At 52.9% G+C, this 19,063-nt stretch overlaps 1 protein-coding gene across 2 annotated transcripts; it reads right to left on the bottom strand.

Moving 5' to 3' along the window:
• Positions 1-2,688: 2,688 nt before the first annotated feature.
• Positions 2,689-18,966, bottom strand: GANAB (glucosidase II alpha subunit). Of its 2 annotated transcripts, XM_059710390.1 has the most exons (25): positions 18,858-18,966; positions 15,584-15,688; positions 15,329-15,437; positions 14,956-15,083; positions 11,415-11,594; positions 10,946-11,011; positions 10,140-10,213; positions 9,891-9,974; positions 9,711-9,807; positions 9,286-9,466; positions 8,591-8,744; positions 8,175-8,410; positions 7,972-8,098; positions 7,786-7,865; positions 7,421-7,564; positions 7,227-7,323; positions 6,585-6,686; positions 6,170-6,413; positions 5,038-5,102; positions 4,789-4,865; positions 4,605-4,679; positions 4,318-4,431; positions 4,122-4,234; positions 3,881-3,981; positions 2,689-3,775 (listed from the first exon to the last, which is right to left on the bottom strand). In XM_059710390.1, the coding sequence occupies exons 1-25, from the start codon at positions 18,893-18,895 to the stop codon at positions 3,666-3,668; spliced, it is 2,901 nt and encodes a 966-aa protein (XP_059566373.1). In that variant the 5' UTR covers positions 18,896-18,966; the 3' UTR covers positions 2,689-3,665. The 2 variants fall into 2 exon arrangements, with proteins under 2 accessions (XP_059566373.1, XP_059566374.1); XM_059710391.1 differs by lacking the exon at positions 10,946-11,011.
• Positions 18,967-19,063: the final 97 nt, after the last annotated feature.

Genomic DNA, 19,063 nt, shown 5'->3' with positions numbered 1-19,063 from the left:
ACCTATGACACTCGAACTCATTTTTTTGGTTGATTTTTCTTTGTTAAATGACATTTAAATATATAAAATAAATATCAAAAATATAAGTCTTGGTTTTACTATGGTTGCAAATATCAAAAAAATTTCTATATGTGACACGGCACCAGAGTTAAGTTAGGGTTTTTCAGAACGCTGACACGCCGAGCTCAAAAGGTTCGCCATCACTGCCTTAGGGTCCTAAGAGCCAAGAATGGCAAGTCTGTTAGACTCCCCTCTGCCTCCCATTGTTTCTGGGTGGCCAGGCAAGGATTTGTTTACCAAATGTTTGCTCTTTCTCATCTACCTGTGAATCGCCTACTTTCCATTTGAAGTCCCAGACTCCTGCCTCCCTCTGCTCTGGGCTTGTGGTTGGCATGTGGACCTTAACTGCCTGATTTATCCTCAGGTCCCATATTCTCATTCAATTTACTAAACAAGTCACAAATTAGAAGTGTAAAAGCTATTTTCCCTCCCCACACTCATTAGGTACAAATCATCTGCCAGTGGTTCTCAACCTTCCTAATGCCACGACCCTTTAATACAGTTCCTCATGTTGTGGTGACCCCCAATTTCATTGTTACAAATTGAACATAATTAAAGCATAGTGATTCATCACAAAAACAGTATGTAATTATATATGTGTTTTCCGATGGTCTTAGGCGACCTCTGTGAAAGGGTCACGACCCACAGGTTGAGAACCGCTGAAGCAGTCATTTTTTTTTTCCCTAAAAAAAAAAACACAAGCTAGTTTTCTTGTAAAATCATCTCTAAGACTTGTGGTCAGTCTACAAAATGGAAAATTATTTCCTGTCACTAAAACAGTGGGAACATTTTTAAAATGCTGCTAAAGAGAAGCAGCCTTCAGTGTGAACATCTGGTCATATAGCTATTTCTCTTCAAGAGGGACCCCATCAGCTCGGGTCACTATTAAATAGGCCTACCAAAACCTTGTCACCAAAAATATCCAAACCTGTAAAGAACTTTAGTTTATTTGAGCCAAACTGAGGACATACACCAGGAAGCAAGTCCTCAAATGTTCTGGAGAATGGCAGTTTTGCAGCTTATTTTATACGTTAAAATCAAAGACGTAAAGAAGGTGCATGAAACCCACGGGTGGTCGACTAAGGAGCAAGCATAGCAGGGAAATATCTAGTATTGGGTAAAAGGCAAAATGGGGAGACACACACTTGTTTACATGGGTGGGCACAGGACAGCTACTAAGATTTATAGCACCTAGACACAGTATGCAAGGAACGCGTTTCATGCTCTGGTCCTGTGTCTGGGGACTGACTGCACCTCCCAGGGGTAGGAAAAGAAAATTACTCTGACATTTCAAAGGTATGTTACCCGCCCTGGCCAGTGTGGCTGTTAGTGGGCAACCTCCCATGCACTGTTCGATTCCCGGTCAGGGCACATGCTCTGGTTGCTGACTCAATCCCTGGTAAGGGGTGTGTGGGAGGCAGCCCATTGATGGGATGTTTTTCTCCCTCTCCCTTCCTGTCTCTAAAAATCAATTAAATTAAAAAAAAAACCCACAAAGGTATGTTATCTTAAATAGACAGAGCCCTGGCTGGGTGGGTCAGTTGGTTGGAGCATCATCCCATACACCAAATGCTGCAGGTTCAATTCCAGGTCAGGACATGTACCTAGGGTGGGGGTTCAGTCCCCAAATGGGATGCAGGTGTGTGTGTGAGCAATCAAGATTTGTCTCTGCCGAAACCGGTTTGGCTCAGTGGATAGAGCGTCGGCCTGCGGACTGAGGGGTCCCGGGTTCGATTCCGGTCGGGGGCGTGTGCCTGGGTTGCGGGCACATCCCCGGTGGGGGATGTGCAGGAGGCGGCTGGTCGATGTTTCTCTCTCATCGATGTTTCTGACTCTCTATCTCTCTCCCTTCCTCTCTGTAAAAAATCAATAAAATATATTTAAAAAAAAAAAAAGATTTCTGTCTCTCCCTTCTTTTCTCTAGAAGTTGATGGAAACATGTCCTCTGGTAAAAATTAAAATAATAAAAAGACAAAGCTCACGTTTAGATTGACCTTTGCTAAGGAAGATATAGGCCTAAGATGTGACTACCAGCTATGACCTTCCCAGTTTGGAATTTGTGATCAGACCATCCTGTGTGGCACCTTTACACACACACACACACACACACACACACACACACACACACACAAACACACGTATATATGTATATTTTAAAAATTGACTTCAGAGAGGGAGAGGGATAGATATAACATCAATGATGAGAGAGAATCATTGATCAGCTGCCTCCTGCACAACCCCCACTGTGGATAGAGCCTGCAACAACCAGGGCATGTGCCCTGCTTGAGAATTGAACTATGACCTCCTGGTTCCTAGGTCTATGCTCCACCACTGAGCCACGCTGGCTGGACCTGTGTGGTAACTTTTGGCCACTGAGCTGGTCACGTCTGCCAGGTGCCTTCCGAGTGCATCAGGTTTATTGCATCACCACTTTTTCATTCACAATCTGATGATCTCCAGGGGCTCCTCTATGAAAATATTGGCATCTAGCAAACTGAGACAGTCTTGCACTTTTCATTTTCCTGAATGGACAAAGGCTTATGCTGAGGCTACATACAATGTCAGGCCTGCAGGATTCTAATGGGTCTATAGTTCAGGCCAGAACTAGAATCCAGACACCAACCACTATTTATCGTTTATCTCTTTATTGTTTCTCCTTTTATCAAAACCTGTCACAGCCGGGGGCCAAGAGGAAGTAAAAAAAATTGTCACAAATATGTCCCCTCATCCCCAGTTAGTCCTCCCTCACCCCCCACCCCCACCCCGGGCACACATGATCATCTCCCGCCCGCCTCAGCCTTCTCCCAGCAATAAATACAGGTGACTGTGATTCAATGAAACCACAACTGATTTCTCCATCTTGAATGCCCCTCAAGGGGACAAAAGGGGGACAAAATAAGTGTAATGCCCACTCCCACTTAAGAAGTGGGAACTTCTTTCCCCTTAGGGCGGGGGGCAGAACTGCCCCTGTCAGAGCTGCAGCAGCTCTAGAAGGAATGGGAAAGAGGAAAGGCTGGAAGCAGAGGGAAGAGAGGGAAGAGGAAGTTCTCCAGCAACCTCACTCGTTTGATCCATTCGCCCCTTCTCAGGTAAGGGGTGGTCCCAGTGTGTCGGTGGGACACAAAGGGGAGGGCTGACAGAGGAGAGGCAGGAGGAAGAAACACAGAGGGAAGCAGCCTGGTCGGGAGGGACGGGGTCAGAGAAAAGGAGCTCTAAAGCTCACTGCCCTCAACGTCTGCCAGGGAATGGCACCCACACCCCGAGAGTTGTGAGTGGGGAGGGTCTGGCGGGTTCAGACGCCCAGAAGGAAGGAGAGAAGGGAAAGCAAGGGCCCTGTGGTCCCCAGGTCTTCACAGGTGAATGTGCTCCAGACAGAGCAACAGAGTGAAGGGAGGCTCGGGGGGGGGGGGGGGGGGGGGTTGGGGGGGGGACAGGAGATCACAAGAGGAACTCACAGCCCAGAGACAGCCCTCCTCCTGCCCAGGTGCTGGCAGAATCCGGGTCTGGGGATAAGAACAGTGACGTCTGGGGAAGGTCAAAGTCCAAGGCAGAAGGAACAGTAACTCACATCACAACGGCACCCCTCCCCCCCAACATCCCTTGGGTTATCGCAGGTGAATACTCCAGTCAGATGCCACGTTGACGCCAGGCTTGCGCAGGATCAACACAGAGGTCTCAGGGTCGTGCTGGAAGGACAGGCGGCTTTCGGGAGATCCTGGTGGAGGAAGGAAGCGCCGTAGTCACAGCAATAAACTCCCACACACCAACTGCTTTCCTGCAGGCGGGGTCCCCAGCCTGCCCCGGCCTCCCCTCTCCTCACCTTTCGTCTGGAGCACCACGGCTGCTGGCTTTCCTGCCCCCATTATCACCACCCGCTCGATCCAGATTGGCGTCTCAAAGTGGCCTTTGGGGTCTGCTGAGCTGGAGGGAGCAGGATGGGAGTAGATGTCAGAGTAGAAGGAAGGAGGCGGCCCAGAACAAGAAAAGGGCCCAGTGAGCTGTGAGCATCCCTGAGGCCCAGCCGCCCCAGCAGCTGCCAAGGCAGACGGGCACCTCATTACCTGGAGACAAGGGCATTGCCAGAGAATGAGAATCGACGCAACAGGAACTCATGCCGGGTCTGGTAGTTGAACGTGTGCCCATCATCTAGAAAGAGCTCTCCTTGGGCTGTACCCTGAGGAGGAAGCGGGACAGGGGAGAGCTGAGCCCAGGAGGGAGTGAGGCCCATCCATCCCCAGGGGACTGCCGTGCTCTCACCTGTGGGCTGAGTGCAACAAAGAGCGTGATGGGGTCATCCTTCATGCAGTCGGAAGCGCGCCGCACTCGCATCCACCGAGGCACAATGGTCCCTCCGCGCTGGAACACGGGGATCTAGGGCAAGAGCAGCGCTGGGGTGAAGCTGCCTGTTGTCCAACGTGGCCTTGCAGTCTCCTTTGCTGTTGCCCGTCCGTTCGCACGTGGGTACTGGGCCCCAAAGCACACACTGTCTCCCGTCTGGAAGCCTACAGGCAGCCGGAGCTGGGGGGCGGGTCAGGCATACTCACACTGCTTAGAGTCACAGGCAGGTACAGGGTCTGAGGACCATGATGTTTCTGGTAGCTCTGAACGTCATACCACACCTGGGGGCGACAAGATAGACTTGGTCACTCACCACACAGGCCACTATCGCAGGTACCCCATTCGGCCTCCACCATCCGTTATTTCCCGCCACACCCTTCCTTAACTCACCTCCCCTTGGCCAGGCAGATAGACCTGCACGCCATGAGCCCCAGCGTCTGATACAGGGTGAACCAGCAACGCATCCCCTAAACATCAGAATCAACGCAGAACTCGAGATCAGTTCCCAGCCAGGAAGCACCACAGCGCCTGCCATGCACCACCAGCCTCCCCTCCTCCCTCCCCGTGTGTTCACAGACCACCTCCCGCACGTGCTTACTTCTCAGCCCACCCACCACCAACTGTCCTCCCACTTCTCACCGAGCAGGAACTGGTCATCTATACTGAAGGTGCTCACATCCTGCGGATAGTGTACCCACAGGGGCCTAGGAAGGAAGACAAGAAAGGAACACACCTGCTGTTTTGGCAGATGTCCACGATGCCACCCCGGGAGCTGCTAGAACAGCACAGGGGCAGGAGCCAGGAGCTTCCAGCCAGTGTGGGGGGGAGGGCCTCAGCTCTGCAACCTCAGCTCTGCCTAGGCACTAACTTCCTCACCCAGCTCCCTGCCTCCTCCTGCCGCCCCTCCAACTGTTCTGCACGCAGCCGTCCAGTGGCCACTTGGTTATCCTGGCCAGCAAGGCCCTCCAGGACCAGGTCCTACGTTTCTCCTCCATCTCATCTCCTACCTCTCCTCTGGTTCCTTACCCGACACACACTGGTTTTCCTACTCCTGGAACACAACGCTCTCATTTCCACGTTAGAATTTTTCACTTGGAGTCTCATCTGTTTGGAACACTCTTCCTCTAGATCACAGAATCCATCTTAGTCATCACTCAGGCCTCATCTCACATGGCCTTCCTCTCAAAAAGGCCCTGGGTGGAACCTAATTCCATTATGCTCTTCTATTTTTCAAAGAGCTGGTCACTGCTGCCAATTTTCTTATTTATATCTTTGTTTCCTCCCAAGAATAAACGTTCCACAGCATAGGACACTTGTCTGCCTTGATTCTGGCGCTGGGCACAGAGATGAATAATGACTAACCTGTTGTAAGTACTCAATAATGTCCCCTTCTATTCATTCCTATTGGTCTCTGCTTATTTTTATTTTTTTATTTTTTATTGATTTCAGAGAGGAAGAGAGAGGGAGAGAGAGATAGAAACATCAATGATATTGATCACTGTTCGGCTGCCTCCTGCATATCCCACACTGGGGATCGAGCCCACAACCCGGGCATGTGCCCCTGACCGGAATCGAACCCCGGACCCCTCAGCCCACAGGCTGACGCTCTATCCACTGAGCCAAACCGGTTTGAGCCAAACCGGTTAGGGCGTCTCTGCTTATTCTTGACCCTCCTTTACAAAGCCCTGGTGAGTGAAGGAAGAGGTGCAGAGATGGAGCCCAGCCCCACCCAGCCACCTCAGCTGACGCACAGACCCAAAGAACGCCTCACCTCATGACAGGAAAGCCTTCGCGATGGGCCTGGTAGAAGAGGGTGTACCAGAAGGGCAACAGGGCGTATCGCTGGCCCAAGGCATCTCGGATCATGTCATGGTACTGAGACGGTAACAGCCACGGCTCCCGCCGCCCAGTGTCCAAGTGGGCATGTGCCCGGAAGAATGGCTGGTAGGCACCCATCTGGTACCAGCGCACAAGCAGCTCTGGCTCCGGATTCTTGAAAAAGCCGCCCACGTCAGCTGGGAGAGGGGAGGGGAGAAGGAGGGTGGAAAAGAGGGTGAAGGAGGGCAGCTGCCTAGGCGCGCCCCGAGGCCCCACGCTGGACTCTCAGCTCTCCATCCATGCCCAGGTCCTGTGCCCGCTACCTTGGCCCCCTCCCACCAAACCGAGGACCACAAATCCCCTCTCACCCCCACAGAAGGAAAGTCCCACCAGCCCCAAGCTGAGACACATAGGGATAGAGATCTTCAAGTGGTCCCAGTCAGCAGTGTTGTCCCCTGTCCACACGGCTCCTGAGGAAGACAAGAGGGGGGGAGCTTGCAAAGAGAGAAAGGGCTCAGCCGAAACCAGTTTGGCTCAGTGGATAGAGCGTCGGCCTGCGGACTGAAGGGTCCCGGGTTCGATTCCGGTCAAGGGCATGTACCTGGGTTGCGGGCACATCCCCAGTAGGAGATGTGCAGGAGGCAGCTGATCGATGTTTCTCTCTCATCGATGTTTCTAACTCTCTATCCCTCTACCTTCCTCTCTGTAAAAAATCAATAAAATATATTTAAAAAAAGAAAAAAAAAGGGCTCAGCCTTTTCAGCTGACCTCTCTGACTTGCCACATCGGCTCTGGGCCCCCAGCATCCTACTGAAGAGGGCAGAGGTCACAAGAGCACATGAATGGACACCCCTCCCTGGTGCCCTGAAAGTGCAGAGCTGGAAGGGTGCAGAGGGGAGCGCTCCGAGGACGGCTGCGTGGACGGATTTCCCTGAGAACCAGGCCGAGGTCCACGGCTTCTCCCATCTGGCCTCCCACCCTCTCCCTCAGCTCTACCCTCCACATCTTACCGTAGCGCTGGGAGCCAGCGAAGAACGCCCTGCTCAGGACAAAGGGGCGTTCCACACCCCCAGAGCGCTGCACCAGCCCATCAGCAGTCGCCATGTGCTGAGTGGAGACAGGAGAGGGGAGGGGCAGTGAGGAGCAAAAGCCAGCTGTCGTCTGTTGCAAGTTCCCAGCCCTCAGTCCCTCTCCAGCCTCTTACCACGTAGAAGCCGTAGATGTTGTGCACATCGCGGTGCTCCCAGCCCCCGTAATGCTGGGCATCCTTGAGCATGGTGACCTCAGGGCCATTGAACACAGACGGTTCATTCATGTCATTCCAGACATAGAGGTTGGGAGCTGAGCCCTAAGAGCACAAGGAAGAAAACGGGGACAGAAGGACAGAGGGAGAAAGAAGACAAACAGTGTCAGAGCAAAGAGCTCCTCGGAATCCGGAAAGATGCATTTCTCAGCGTCATCACGGCCCTGATACTATCGGCACCCGACCACAGCAGGTTACCAAGCAGAGCACGACCAAGGAGGTGGGGTAGGAAAGACAGACGCAGTCGAGACAGAGGCCTGCCATACCTTATAGTCGTCAAAGTTGAACATGTTAGCCCACCAGGCCCTCATCCTGGGATTGGTGAAGTCGGGGTAACCAGCGGCGCCTAGAAGTTAAGGGTGGCTGTCAACCCCAAGGGGCATAACGGTCACCATTCTACCTCCCTGGTCTTCTGACAGCCGCTCCCTCAGTTCTGGGGCTGCATCCCCTACCTGGCCAGCACCAGCCCTCGTAGTCAGAGCCGTCCCGCGTTTTAACATAGAGACCCTGGCTCTGCAACTCCTCATGTACGCGGTAACCAGAGTCCACCTTGATGTGGGGATCCACAATGGCGACCAGCTGGGAGCAAGGAACACGGTGGTCAGAGCTCTCCAGGGCTATGTCAGAAGCCCAACCATGGCTGTAGTCCTCTTACCTTCCGCTTCTTGGATGCCAACTTCTCCAGCATGGTGAGGGGCTGGGGGAAGCGGCTGGGGTCCCAGGTGAAGTACCGCTTGCCATCGGCGTGTTCAATGTCCAGCCAGATGACATCGCAGGGCAGGTTGTAGTCATCGAAGCCCTGGTTGACGGCCAGCACATCGGCCTCGTCCCGGTAGTTCCAGCGGCTCTGGTGGTAGCCGAGGGAGAAGAGCGGGGGCAATGCCTGGGTCCCTGCAGGTTCAGCGAGGGACGGGGGTCACCATGGAATCAGGCCAACCTGGGGCTTCTGGGGACACCCAGACATTGAGGGAGGCTTGTAGACCAAAGGGAGACTAAAGGGCACGGGACTTCCGAAAGTCACTCCCTCACGAAGCCAAGGCCGCAGCTTCCCGGGCAGCGGGGGCCGCGTACCTGTGAGGCTGGCGTACTGCCGGAAGACGTCGGAGACCGAGGGCCCAAGCAGCAGGAAGACATCGATGATGCCGCTCTCCGACATCCAGCGGACATCTGTCTGCGGGGTTTCCCCCGAGCCCTGCAGGTAGTCTAGCATCTTCCCAAACAGGGTCTGGAGAGGGGACCAGAGAGCGGTCCGACACCCACTCTCGTTCCCAACCCAAAGACAAAGCAGCAACGTTTCCCTCAAAACCCTCCTAACGCTGGCTCCTAAGGCGTCAATCTGAGCTGAGACTAAATGTCGCCTCCCAGTGAGGCTTTCCTGGGTGCCATCATCCGAGGCACCGCTGCCCCACGCCCACCTCGTGACTGCCCCATGTCTTCCTCAGCACTTACCACTGAGCTCGTCTCGCTGTCTTTGCTGTCTAACAGCGCTCCCTCCCTGAGCGGGAGGCCTTTTCCTACCTCAATAAGCAGCGCTGTCCCAGCACCTAGAGTATCCAGCCCATAATGTACTGACAAGAAATGCATGAGTGTGTGTCTTCTGCAAGTGGCAGGGAACTCGCAGGCGGCTCCCGAGGCCCAGGGACCTCTCTCTCACCCAACCCCAAATGGGCTACCCCCCACCAACCTCTTCAAAGCTCATGCCAGCACCCCACCTGTCTCGAGACCCGACAACGCCCTCCTTCCTGCTCCCCTGCCTGTGCGCTCACCTTCCCGGCAGTGTTGGAGGAGATGTCCACCCACGTCTCTGCAGCGTTGAGCCAGAAGATGCCCAGGTCCCGATGAGAACTGTGTGCCAGGAGCACAGGCACAGACCCGTATAGGGCCATGGGGTTGTACAGCTCGTACTGGAACACATCCAAATTGTAGAGGCGATATGGCTCCCCACCCCTGCAGGCAGACAGACAGACTGGCCCCAGGCCCTGGCACACACAACCCCCACCCCTCCCGCAGACACAGGTGAGGGATATAAGAAACGGCCCCTGCCCTTTATCAACGAAGAATCTTCCAGTGATAAAGGTGATCCGGGCACAGGAAGTGATCCATGCCTGATTGGCGTATCCAATCTGCATGCACATCTCCCACCTTCCCGACTCCTCTGTCCCTCATATCCTGAGGGCAGCCTGGGACTCACTCAGTGACCTTCAGCCTCAGGTTGTCTGCATGCTCAGGGATCCCATACACATGCTCCATGCCCGGCAGAGAGAAGTCCAAGCCCACAGACGTGGGGCCTGGAGGAAAAGCGAAGGGTGCGCTCGAGCTGCTGCCTGGCGAGGGCTCCCTGCGCCCCTTCCCCGGGCGCTCCGTCCCTCACCATACGGCTTGCTGTCAGAGTGGGTTTTGAACGTCTCCTCCCAGGCTCCTGGCTCCTCTCTCTCTGTCTTCCCCGGCGTCTCTTCTGGCTATGAGGCGGAAAGCAGACCCTGCCCATCACACGCAGCTCCCTCCTTCCCGCCTGTTTTCGCAGTCCCCTCCCTGACAGGAAACGGAGCTCCGGTTTCTTGTGGGCCTTTCCGCTCCAACCTCCCAGCCAACCCTGAGCTCCAACCACGCACCCCCACACTTGCCTTGTCACCATCCCCAGGTGCTTCCTCGGGCTGGGCGCCATCGCCCTCAGCTGGGTCTTTTGATTCTTGCCTGGAAGGTAGGAGAGCTGTCTGCTCCAATCCAGAGGGGGCAGGGACGAGGGGCTAGTGGAAGGAGGGGTGAGGGAACAGAGAGCCAAGGGTCCAAAGGAACGAAGGCAATGGAGGAAGGGACTGAATGGTTAAGCCTAGAGAGGGACCCCCAGTGAATATGTAAGTGTCCAAAGGACATGGAGAGAAATGAGAAGTAAATGCCACCAGGAGGTGTTTCCACACGGAGGCCCAATGGCCTGGGTTCGGAATGCCAGTCCTGGCTCTGCTGCCTCCGGGGAGACCCTGGCCCCAAGTGCCCTCGCTGGGCCTCAGCCTGCTGGCCTGACACCGGGTTTTGCAAAGGCCGGTGGGTCACACCATGATCAAGCCGCTACGGATAAATGCAGGGACTCGCATAAGAGGGGTGCCCAAGCCTGCTTTCAAGGGCTGCTGGCAAGCAGCTCTGCTCAGAGCCTAGTGCGCCCCCGCTGAGAGCCAGGAACCCCAGCAACAGGCAGCATCTCTCCAGCCCTTGGCAAAGCAAGAAGCTCCCTACATTCCTTAGGGACTTCCCATATTTCATCTTCTTTCTCCCAGTCAGGAGAACAGGGACCAGGGACCACATAGCTGGAGAAAAAGAGGTGAGTGAAGGGCAGGGCATGGAAGGGTGTGGGGCACCTTCCCCTGGGGGTCAGAGTGCAGGGTGGGTAAAGGCAGAGGAACACATACAGTACCAATGGCCATGATTTACCTAGAGAAAATGTTCTTGATCTTATCCCAAATGCTACCGAGCGTGAGACTAACTTTATCCGAGAAACTAGGGCAGGAGGAGATGGGTGGGGAAGGGAGAAGGAGGCACAAAACCAACACAAAAACAGAAACATAAAAGTGAGTTTCAGTCGACAAACTTCCAGACATGGGGGTGGGGGGAGAGGAAGAAAATAAATGTGGGGCATGTGATGGCGTGAGAAGGGGAGAGGGAGAGGCAGACCCGGCAGGCCTCTCAGAGGAGGCGCCCGAGGTACAGCCCAGGGACAAAAGTGACCGCCTCCTGGTTTTTAGAGGAAACGAAGAAAACTGTGACCTGGCCTGCTTCCTACCAGCCCTCAGCCCCTACCTGGCTGTCCTACCCCCGTCTTCCCCAGGGGCCCAGGGCCAGACCCACAACACCCTTAGGCTCTTTCAACTAGGTTGCCTGCAGTCCCGACCCCGGTACTCACGAGACCCTGGGGGCCCTCTGGTGCTCAAAACCCAGGAGTCCTCGGGCATTGACGCTGAGCAGAAGGCTGCGGTCCTCCAGCAGGTCCAGGCGGAACGGCCGTGCTGTCAGGATGATTTTATAGGGTCCCTCAGCCACGGTGAGCTCCACGCTGTTGTCGTCACGGCCAGAGACAGAAAGCCTGGAAAGAAGGTCGAAAGGGATATAAACAAGGACAAAGGACCAAGCCTATAACGGAGACACTTCAGAAGGGGTGGGGGTCCTGCCAGGAGCTACAGGCAGTGTGATAACAGTGTAGGGACAGACAAACGGACCAAAGGGACCAATGAAGAGCCTGGAAACAGACCCAAGGATACTTAGAACTTTTAAACGTAACAGAGGTGGCAGGCAGCCCAGTGAGATCAAGAGGACTAAGGAGAACTGTTTATTTATTTATTTACTTACTTACTTATTTTTTTAAATATGTTTTTATTGACTTCAGAGAGAGGAAGGAAGAGGGGAGAGATAGAAACATCAAGGATGAGAGAGAATCATTGATTGGCTGCCTCCTGCACGCCCCTTACTGAGGATCAAGCCCGCAACCCAGGCATGTGCCCCTGACCGCAATGAAACCCAGGACCCTTCAGTCCGCAGGCTGACACTCTATCCACTGAGCCAAACCAGCTAGGACAGGAGAATTATTTAATAATGAAGATGAAAAACAAACTTCTGGATAGGAAAGAAAGTCCTACATCATGCCAAATACAAATATCAACTCCAGACAGATTATGACTTAAAATTTAAAAGTAAAATCTTTAGAAAAAAATAAAAAGAATTTTTTTCCCCCTTGAGGTAGAAAAGTATTTAAACACAACTTAGAAAACACTAACACCAGAAGTTGTAAAAGACCGATACATCTGAGCCCAGCCAGAGTGGCTCGGCTGGTTGGAGTGTGGTCCCACGGACTGAAAGGCTGCCAATTCGATTCTTCGTCAAGGCACATGCGGAAGGCAACCAGTCCATGTTTCTCTGTCACGCTGATGTTTCTCTCTCTTTCCTTTCCCTTCTTCTCTCTAAGCATGTCCTCGAGTGAGGATTTTTTTAAAAAACATGTTTTTACTGATTTGTAGAGAGAAAGGAAGGGAGATGGATAGAGAGATAGAAGCATCGATGAGAGAAAAACATCATCGATGGACTGCCCCCTGCACACCACTTACTGGGGATCAAGCTGCAATGCGGGCATGGCCCTGACCAGGAACAGAACTAGTGACCTCCTGGTTCCTGGGTCGACGCTCAACCACTCACCACACCGGCCAGGCTGGGTGAGTTTAAAAAACAAAAACTAAAACATTTTAAACACTAAAATTCAGAACGTCTACTTATCAAAAAACACCTTTAGGATCAACAAAAATAAGAAAAGTCAGAGACACTGTACTAGACTAGAGGAGCCCAAGGAGACATGACAACTAAATCGTAACATGCTGCCCTACATGGGATAGAACAAGGCATGAGGTAGCCACGTCAGTGTGGGTAACAGGTTAGAGCACTGGCCCATGCACCGAAGGGTGAAGGGCTCGATTCCCATCAAGGGTACCTCGGCTGCAGGTTCAATCCCTGGCCCCGGTCGGGGTGTGTGTGGGAGGCAACCAATCAATGTGTCTCTCATCTCTCCCCACCCTCTACTCCCCTTCTACGCTCTCTAAAAATCTATAGGAAAAATACCCTCAGATGAGGATTAACCAAAAACAGAAAAGAAAAAGGCATTATGTGAAAGCTAAGGAAATTTGAATAAAATATGGACTTTAGATAGTTAATAATGGCATCAACTCATTAGATAGGACAACTCTACCACAGTAATGTTTTTTTTTGTTTTTTTTTTTTTTTTACCACAGTAATGTTAACAACAGGGGGAAACGGGAGTGGAGGGTATAAGAAATTTTCATAAAATTCTTGCAACTTTCCTAAATATCTAAAACTATTCTAAAATTTAAAAATTTTTTTCCAAGGCACTTTTAGGAAAGTAGAAAGATAAGCTACAATCTGGGTAAGATAGCTGCAATATAAATGGTAGAGAATTAGTGTCATAGTGTCAAGACATGAATTTCTACAAATCAACAAGGACAAACAATATAAATGGAAAATAAGCATGGTTGGCAACTACCATTTCACAGACTAGTAAGCCAGAATGACAGATACACAGATGTTCAGTCTCATTAATAAACTAGGAAAACCACCAAGCCAAGACCACCCATTCCACTGACAAAGACGAAGCCAACAGTACAATCTGGGTCAGTGGATCCCATGCTGCTGGGGGGAGTGCACACGGTAAGCCATTCGGGCGTTCCCTTAGGAAGTAGATCATCTCCACATTCTACAGCCCTGCAGTCCCCTCCTAGCTCTACACTGAAGAGACACTGGCACAGGGACAGGAGACCCCGACAATGATGTTCATGCCAACACTTCGAATAGCAAAACACTGGAAATGACTAAAATGTTCATCAACATAGAAACGATAAATAAGTTGGGATATAATCATAAAACATTATCAGCAGTGAAAAAATGAACAATGTGCAACAGAGTTAAATAAAGTTATGTGAGAAGAAATCCCAGAAGACATTCATTGAGATGAATGTCCCTATAAACCTCAAAAATGAACAAAACCACGTAACTTATGGCTTAGACACAAACACACCAGTATATGTATGTGTTTACATACATGACACAACTGTAAGAACAAAAAGCCAAGGGACTGATAAACTTCAGAATAACAACTGTAACTGGGGGAGCTAGGGGCACAGGACAGAGGGAAGCACGTGGATGGGCGGGGCGAAGGATTCATGTTAGCTTCTAAATCAGCGGTTCTCAACCTGTGGGTCGCGACCCCTTGGGGGGTCGAACGACCCTTTCACAGGGGTCGCCTAAATACATCCTGCATATCAGGTATTTACATTACAATTCATAACAGTAGCAAAATTACAGTTATGAAGTAGCAACGAAAATAATTTTATGGTTGGCGGTCACCACAACATGAGGAATTGTATTAAAGGTTTGCAGCATTAGGGAGGTTGAGAATCTAAATCAAACACTTAAGCCTGGCAAGTGTGGCTCAGTGGTTGAGCGCTGACCTATGAACCAGGAGGTCATGGTTTGATTCCCGGTCAGAGCACATGCCTAGGTTTCGGGCTCGATCCCCAGTGGGGGCCGAGAAGGAGGCAGCTGACCGATGATTCTCTCTCATCATTGATGGTCTCTCTCTCCTTTTCCCTTCCTCTCTGAAATCAGTAAGATATATATAGATATCTATATCTATATCTATATCTATCTCTCTCTCTCTCTCTACATATATATATATATATATATATATATATATATATATATATATGTTTTTTTTAAGTGGAAGAGAAAATAAGTGAAACAGAGAAAGAAGATAGGGGAGGGTGAGGAGTGTGGCAAGGTGTTTGTCAGCTATTGTCCCAATGTTAAGAAAGGTCAAATGCCAAGTAAAAATTTATCAGGAAGGAGAAAGGGCCATGAAGATGGACAGGTTTTCTGGAAAGGTTTACCGAGCTGTGGGGGGATCAGCCACCAACACATCTGGCACCCGGTATCGAGGCCGCCGGGGCTCCAGTTCATCGATCCTGATCCGAGTCATGTTCTTCTGAAGGCCCTGGAGCTCCAGCACCAGCAACACCTGGGGGCAGAGGTTTGGGTCTGGATAAAGTGGAGGATATACCATGGAATGACCTCTGAACCCACTCCCTCCTGAGGGGTCTCCCGCTCCTAGACCCTTGCCTACGGGACCTGAGGTCTGAATTCCTCACAAAGTGAAAGTCCCCAGATGGCTGGACAGGATGCTGGCTGTAGGTTCCCCTTCCCGAATCCCCTCTGGCCACTTCCTCACCCCCACCCCCACCAGATTCCCTTTTCTCCCCTGACCTTGGTGACCTCATTGATCAGATGGACGGTGAGGGCATCAGGACCAAGCTGCAGGGAATCCAACAAGGCTCGGTATGGAGAGAGGCCTGGCTGTATGTTTCGCTGCCGCCTGCCAAGCAAATGGTTTAGAAGATGGGAGGGTGCCCCAATGTCTCTAGGTTCCCCATCACCTGCCATGTCCCCAGGCTGCCCCATCGGCCACAGAGACCACCTTTTTACCCTACATCCCATCCCACGCTCCTAGAAGTCTCATACTTGCAGAAGGAACTCTCTTCACAGGTCTTAAAGTTGCTTCTATCCACGGCAAGGGTAAGTCCCAGGCAGGCCCCTAGACAAGCCAGCACCAAACCTGTCCAAGGCCTAAGGAGAAAAAGGACAAAAGAGGGAACCATCAGTATGGGGTGAGAAAGGGCCGCACTCTCAGAGGTAAAAGCCAAGTCCTGAAAGACAGCTCAGAAAAGAGGAAGAAGATGGATTCCCATTAAAGAGAACAGAAGGCAGGTGCGCATGAGGTTGTCAGGCTGAGGAGTTAGCTCATTCACACTTTCCTTTAAAAAGGCAACGAGCTAAATAAATAAATAAAAACAAAAAGGCAAAGAGCCTGGCCGTGGTGGCTGAGCGTCGACCTATGAACCAGGAGGTCACAGTTCAATTACCGGTCAGGGCACATGTCCAGGTTGCAGGCTCAATCCCCGATCGTGCAAGAGGCAGCCAATCAATGATTCCCATCATTGATGTTTCTCTCTCTCCCTCTCCCTTCCTCTCTGAAATCAGTAAAAAATATATTTTTAAATGCAAAAAATGTACAATTCAATGGTTTTTAGTAACAAACAAAAAAGGCAAAGAAAGGGGACCAAGGATCTCCGGCCGTCAGAGGCCGTGGTACTGACTCTGGTTACATCAGCCTCAGAGCAGGAGCTGGAGCAGCCGGCCCCAGGGGAGGCGGCGGGCCCGTGTGTGGAAGCGGGAAACAAAGCAGCCATCCTTTCCAGGGGAAGGCACTGGGTGGGGCGACAGTGAAAAGGTTAAAGATGCACCTCAGCCTGCCTGCTCATCACAGCTGCTAGGGCCCCAACATCCCAGCACCCTAGGTATCCAGCTCCTCCCATCTCCACTCCTTTATCTTCAAAGTAAGTCACCACTCTCACCACCCAAGTCTGAAAAGAATAATAACAGCTAACTTGTATTGAATCCTACTGTACCATAGGGACCTGGCTTTCTCTCCCTGGTTTGCAACTCCACCTGCAGCTTTTAAAAATGTCAAGTATTTCTTCCCTGAGGGTGGCACAATAGATTAGAGTGTGGTCCCAATAAGCCAAGGTTCGGGTTTAACACCCCCATGGGGCACATCCTAGAACCAACCAAATGTATTAGCATAACCAACGGACACAGACACTGGGGCGGTGGGGGCTTGCCCTCAGGATGGGGGTGTCAATTGGGAAAAAAGGAGACCTATGTAATACTTTAATAATAATTAAAAAAAAGAATCAACCAATGAATGCGTAAGTGGACCAACAAACCCGTTCCCTCCCCCACCGCCCCCTCCTCTCTAAAATCAATTGTAAATAAATAAATCAAGTCAGTGCCTGGGTCTCACGCACAGTGATTCTGAACTAACTGGTTTGAAGAGGGGCCTGGGCATCAGAATGCTTTAAATCTCCCTAAACAACTCTAGTGGGGTTAGGGTTCAGAATCGCTTCTTTAGCTACACCACCTCCTTTCCCTTCCTTTGTTTTCTTGGTGACTGTAGGTTGAGGTTTTTCCCAGATGGGAAAACTGAGGCATAAAAGGCTCAATAATCCATCCAAGTCAGGGGTGAAAATGGGACTGCACTTGCCTCCGCCTGCCTCTAGCCCCCCGGACCTCCTGCCGCACAATACAGCACACTAACCACTGGCAGGGCGGCCCGCTGAGGACCATCACCCCAGGGCTCCCACCAACCACCACCTCCCCGCTGTAATGTCAACTGACGGGCGAGGGATTTAACGGCTTACTGAACCGCGTTCCTTTGCAGGACACAGTCACGCGTTCTGAGCGTATCCTGCACAGGAGTCCTCAAACCTTCGTGTCTGCGAAGAATCCCCTGGCGAGCTTAGGGAAGAAAGACGCTCGGGCCGGGAATCTGCGGCTTGCACATGCTCACCCAGACACCGAGGCGGGAAGTCCAGATGGGGAGAAACACACAAAAACCACAGGCTTCTTCTAAGCATTCAAACTCTGCAACCTGCTCATGGGGAAGCCACAGGGCAGGGCCCGCTCTGCACACGGCACCCAGCACTGGCCGCGGCACCTGCCTGGAAGCTCAAGGGGCAGAAAACCAGCAGAAAGGAGGTCACAGAGCACAGCAGGCCGGCCAGTGCCAGAGGGATGTACAAAGCTGGCCGCGCCAGACAGGAAGCGGCGGCAAACCCCAGGCCTGTGGCTGAATAGCCCAGAGGAATAAGCCGTCGCCAACACGCAGAAGCAATGCTATCGGAGGCGCAACAGCAAGGCATGCGGCCCGGGTGCTGAGCGCGGCCGGCCACCCTGCCCACTGCGCCCACGTCCACCTGCTAACGCAGCAGGAGCCAGCGGCACAGGGAGTGCAAGACCCTCTGCAGTCCCACTGGCACGCTCTGTGAAATGGGTTTGCCAGGTGCCGGGGGATAGGATTTCTAAGGGATGGCTCAGTCGTGACCTGTTGGGGTGCCCCGAGTGCCCCGGAGCCAGAGGCGGCCCAAAAGCCAAGTTGGGAATGAGCAACAGGGCAAGCGGCACCGCCGACTGTTTGAGGCCGGACTTCCAGGAGGTGTGTTACGACCCACGCTTCCTTCATGAGGCACAGTCCGCGCCTCTCCCACCCAGCACGTCCCTCAGGTCCTGGCAAGCGCTTTGTGGAGCCGGTGGTTCTTCCGAACCGGTTTTTTTTTGTTTGTTTTTTTCTGGTAATATAAACCCGAGAGCGCAGACCAAACCCTTCGATTGCATGTTGTGTTTGAGCAACATCATCCAGGCCGACTGTGAACTCTGGATCCTGCCCCAGCTGTGCCCAGTGAGCGTGAACAGCGGACACGCCAGGGCTGGTGCCCACGTGGAGGGCACGGCAGGGCTGGGCTCTGGCGGTGGGGAGCGCACGAAGGGCAGTGCAGGCCGACTGCCGGCGGGACGCTGCGGTCCCGGAGGCCCGGCCACGTCTCGGCCCCCGCCCCCCCCCCCCCCCCATGGCGCCGAGCACGGCAGGAAGGAGGCGGCAGCGCTCATCGCAGCGAGCCGCCCGGGAAGGGAGGCGGCTGGGAATGGCCACAGCCAACCAGGACGCACGGCTGCGGCCTTTTAGAGCCGCCAGAGCAAGGACCAAAAGTATGGGCTCCCAACGCCGCGCGAGTCCACCGTGAGGAAGCGGGGGGTGCTTGAAGCAGCCTCCAGAGAGACAAAGTCCTCGCGACGCCGGGGGGGGCGGAGCCTCGGGAAGGCACTCAAGAAGAAGAGATTATGGGGCTTGGGGGGGTCTGGGGCGTCCCGAGCGCGCCCCGGGTTCCGGACTCCTCACCGCCTCCTACGCGCAGCCACTGCCGCTACCGCCGCCATCTTGTGCCGGGTTTGCTCCTTGACCCCGAGCCTCCCCTCCCCCTGCGCACGTTGAGCCACGTAGCTTAGCGCCCGCCCCTTCCGGCTTTCGGATTGGCCCGGCTCCGGGCGGCTGCCCCATTGGCGGACCTCGCACTCTAAATGCTCACGGGGGTGGGCGGACCAGGG

This window comes from Myotis daubentonii, chromosome 9, assembly GCF_963259705.1.
Source record: "Myotis daubentonii chromosome 9, mMyoDau2.1, whole genome shotgun sequence".
Classification (NCBI taxonomy): domain Eukaryota; kingdom Metazoa; phylum Chordata; class Mammalia; order Chiroptera; family Vespertilionidae; genus Myotis; species Myotis daubentonii.
This window is presented reverse-complemented; position numbering and strand designations above follow the sequence as displayed.

Bases quoted from the DNA above. Each gene is read 5' to 3' on its own strand.
- GANAB (XM_059710390.1), bottom strand. From the start codon at position 18,895: ATGGCGGCGGTAGCGGCAGTGGCTGCGCGTAGGAGGCG. The intron at 8,411-8,590 runs GTACGCGGCCCC...CTGAACCTGCAG, and splicing joins GCAGTACGCCAGCCTCACAG to GGACCCAGGCATTGCCCCCG. The intron at 7,324-7,420 runs GTAAGAGGCTGG...GTCTCCACTCAG, and splicing joins ACATCTACGGCTTCTACGTG to CACATGGCGACTGCTGATGG.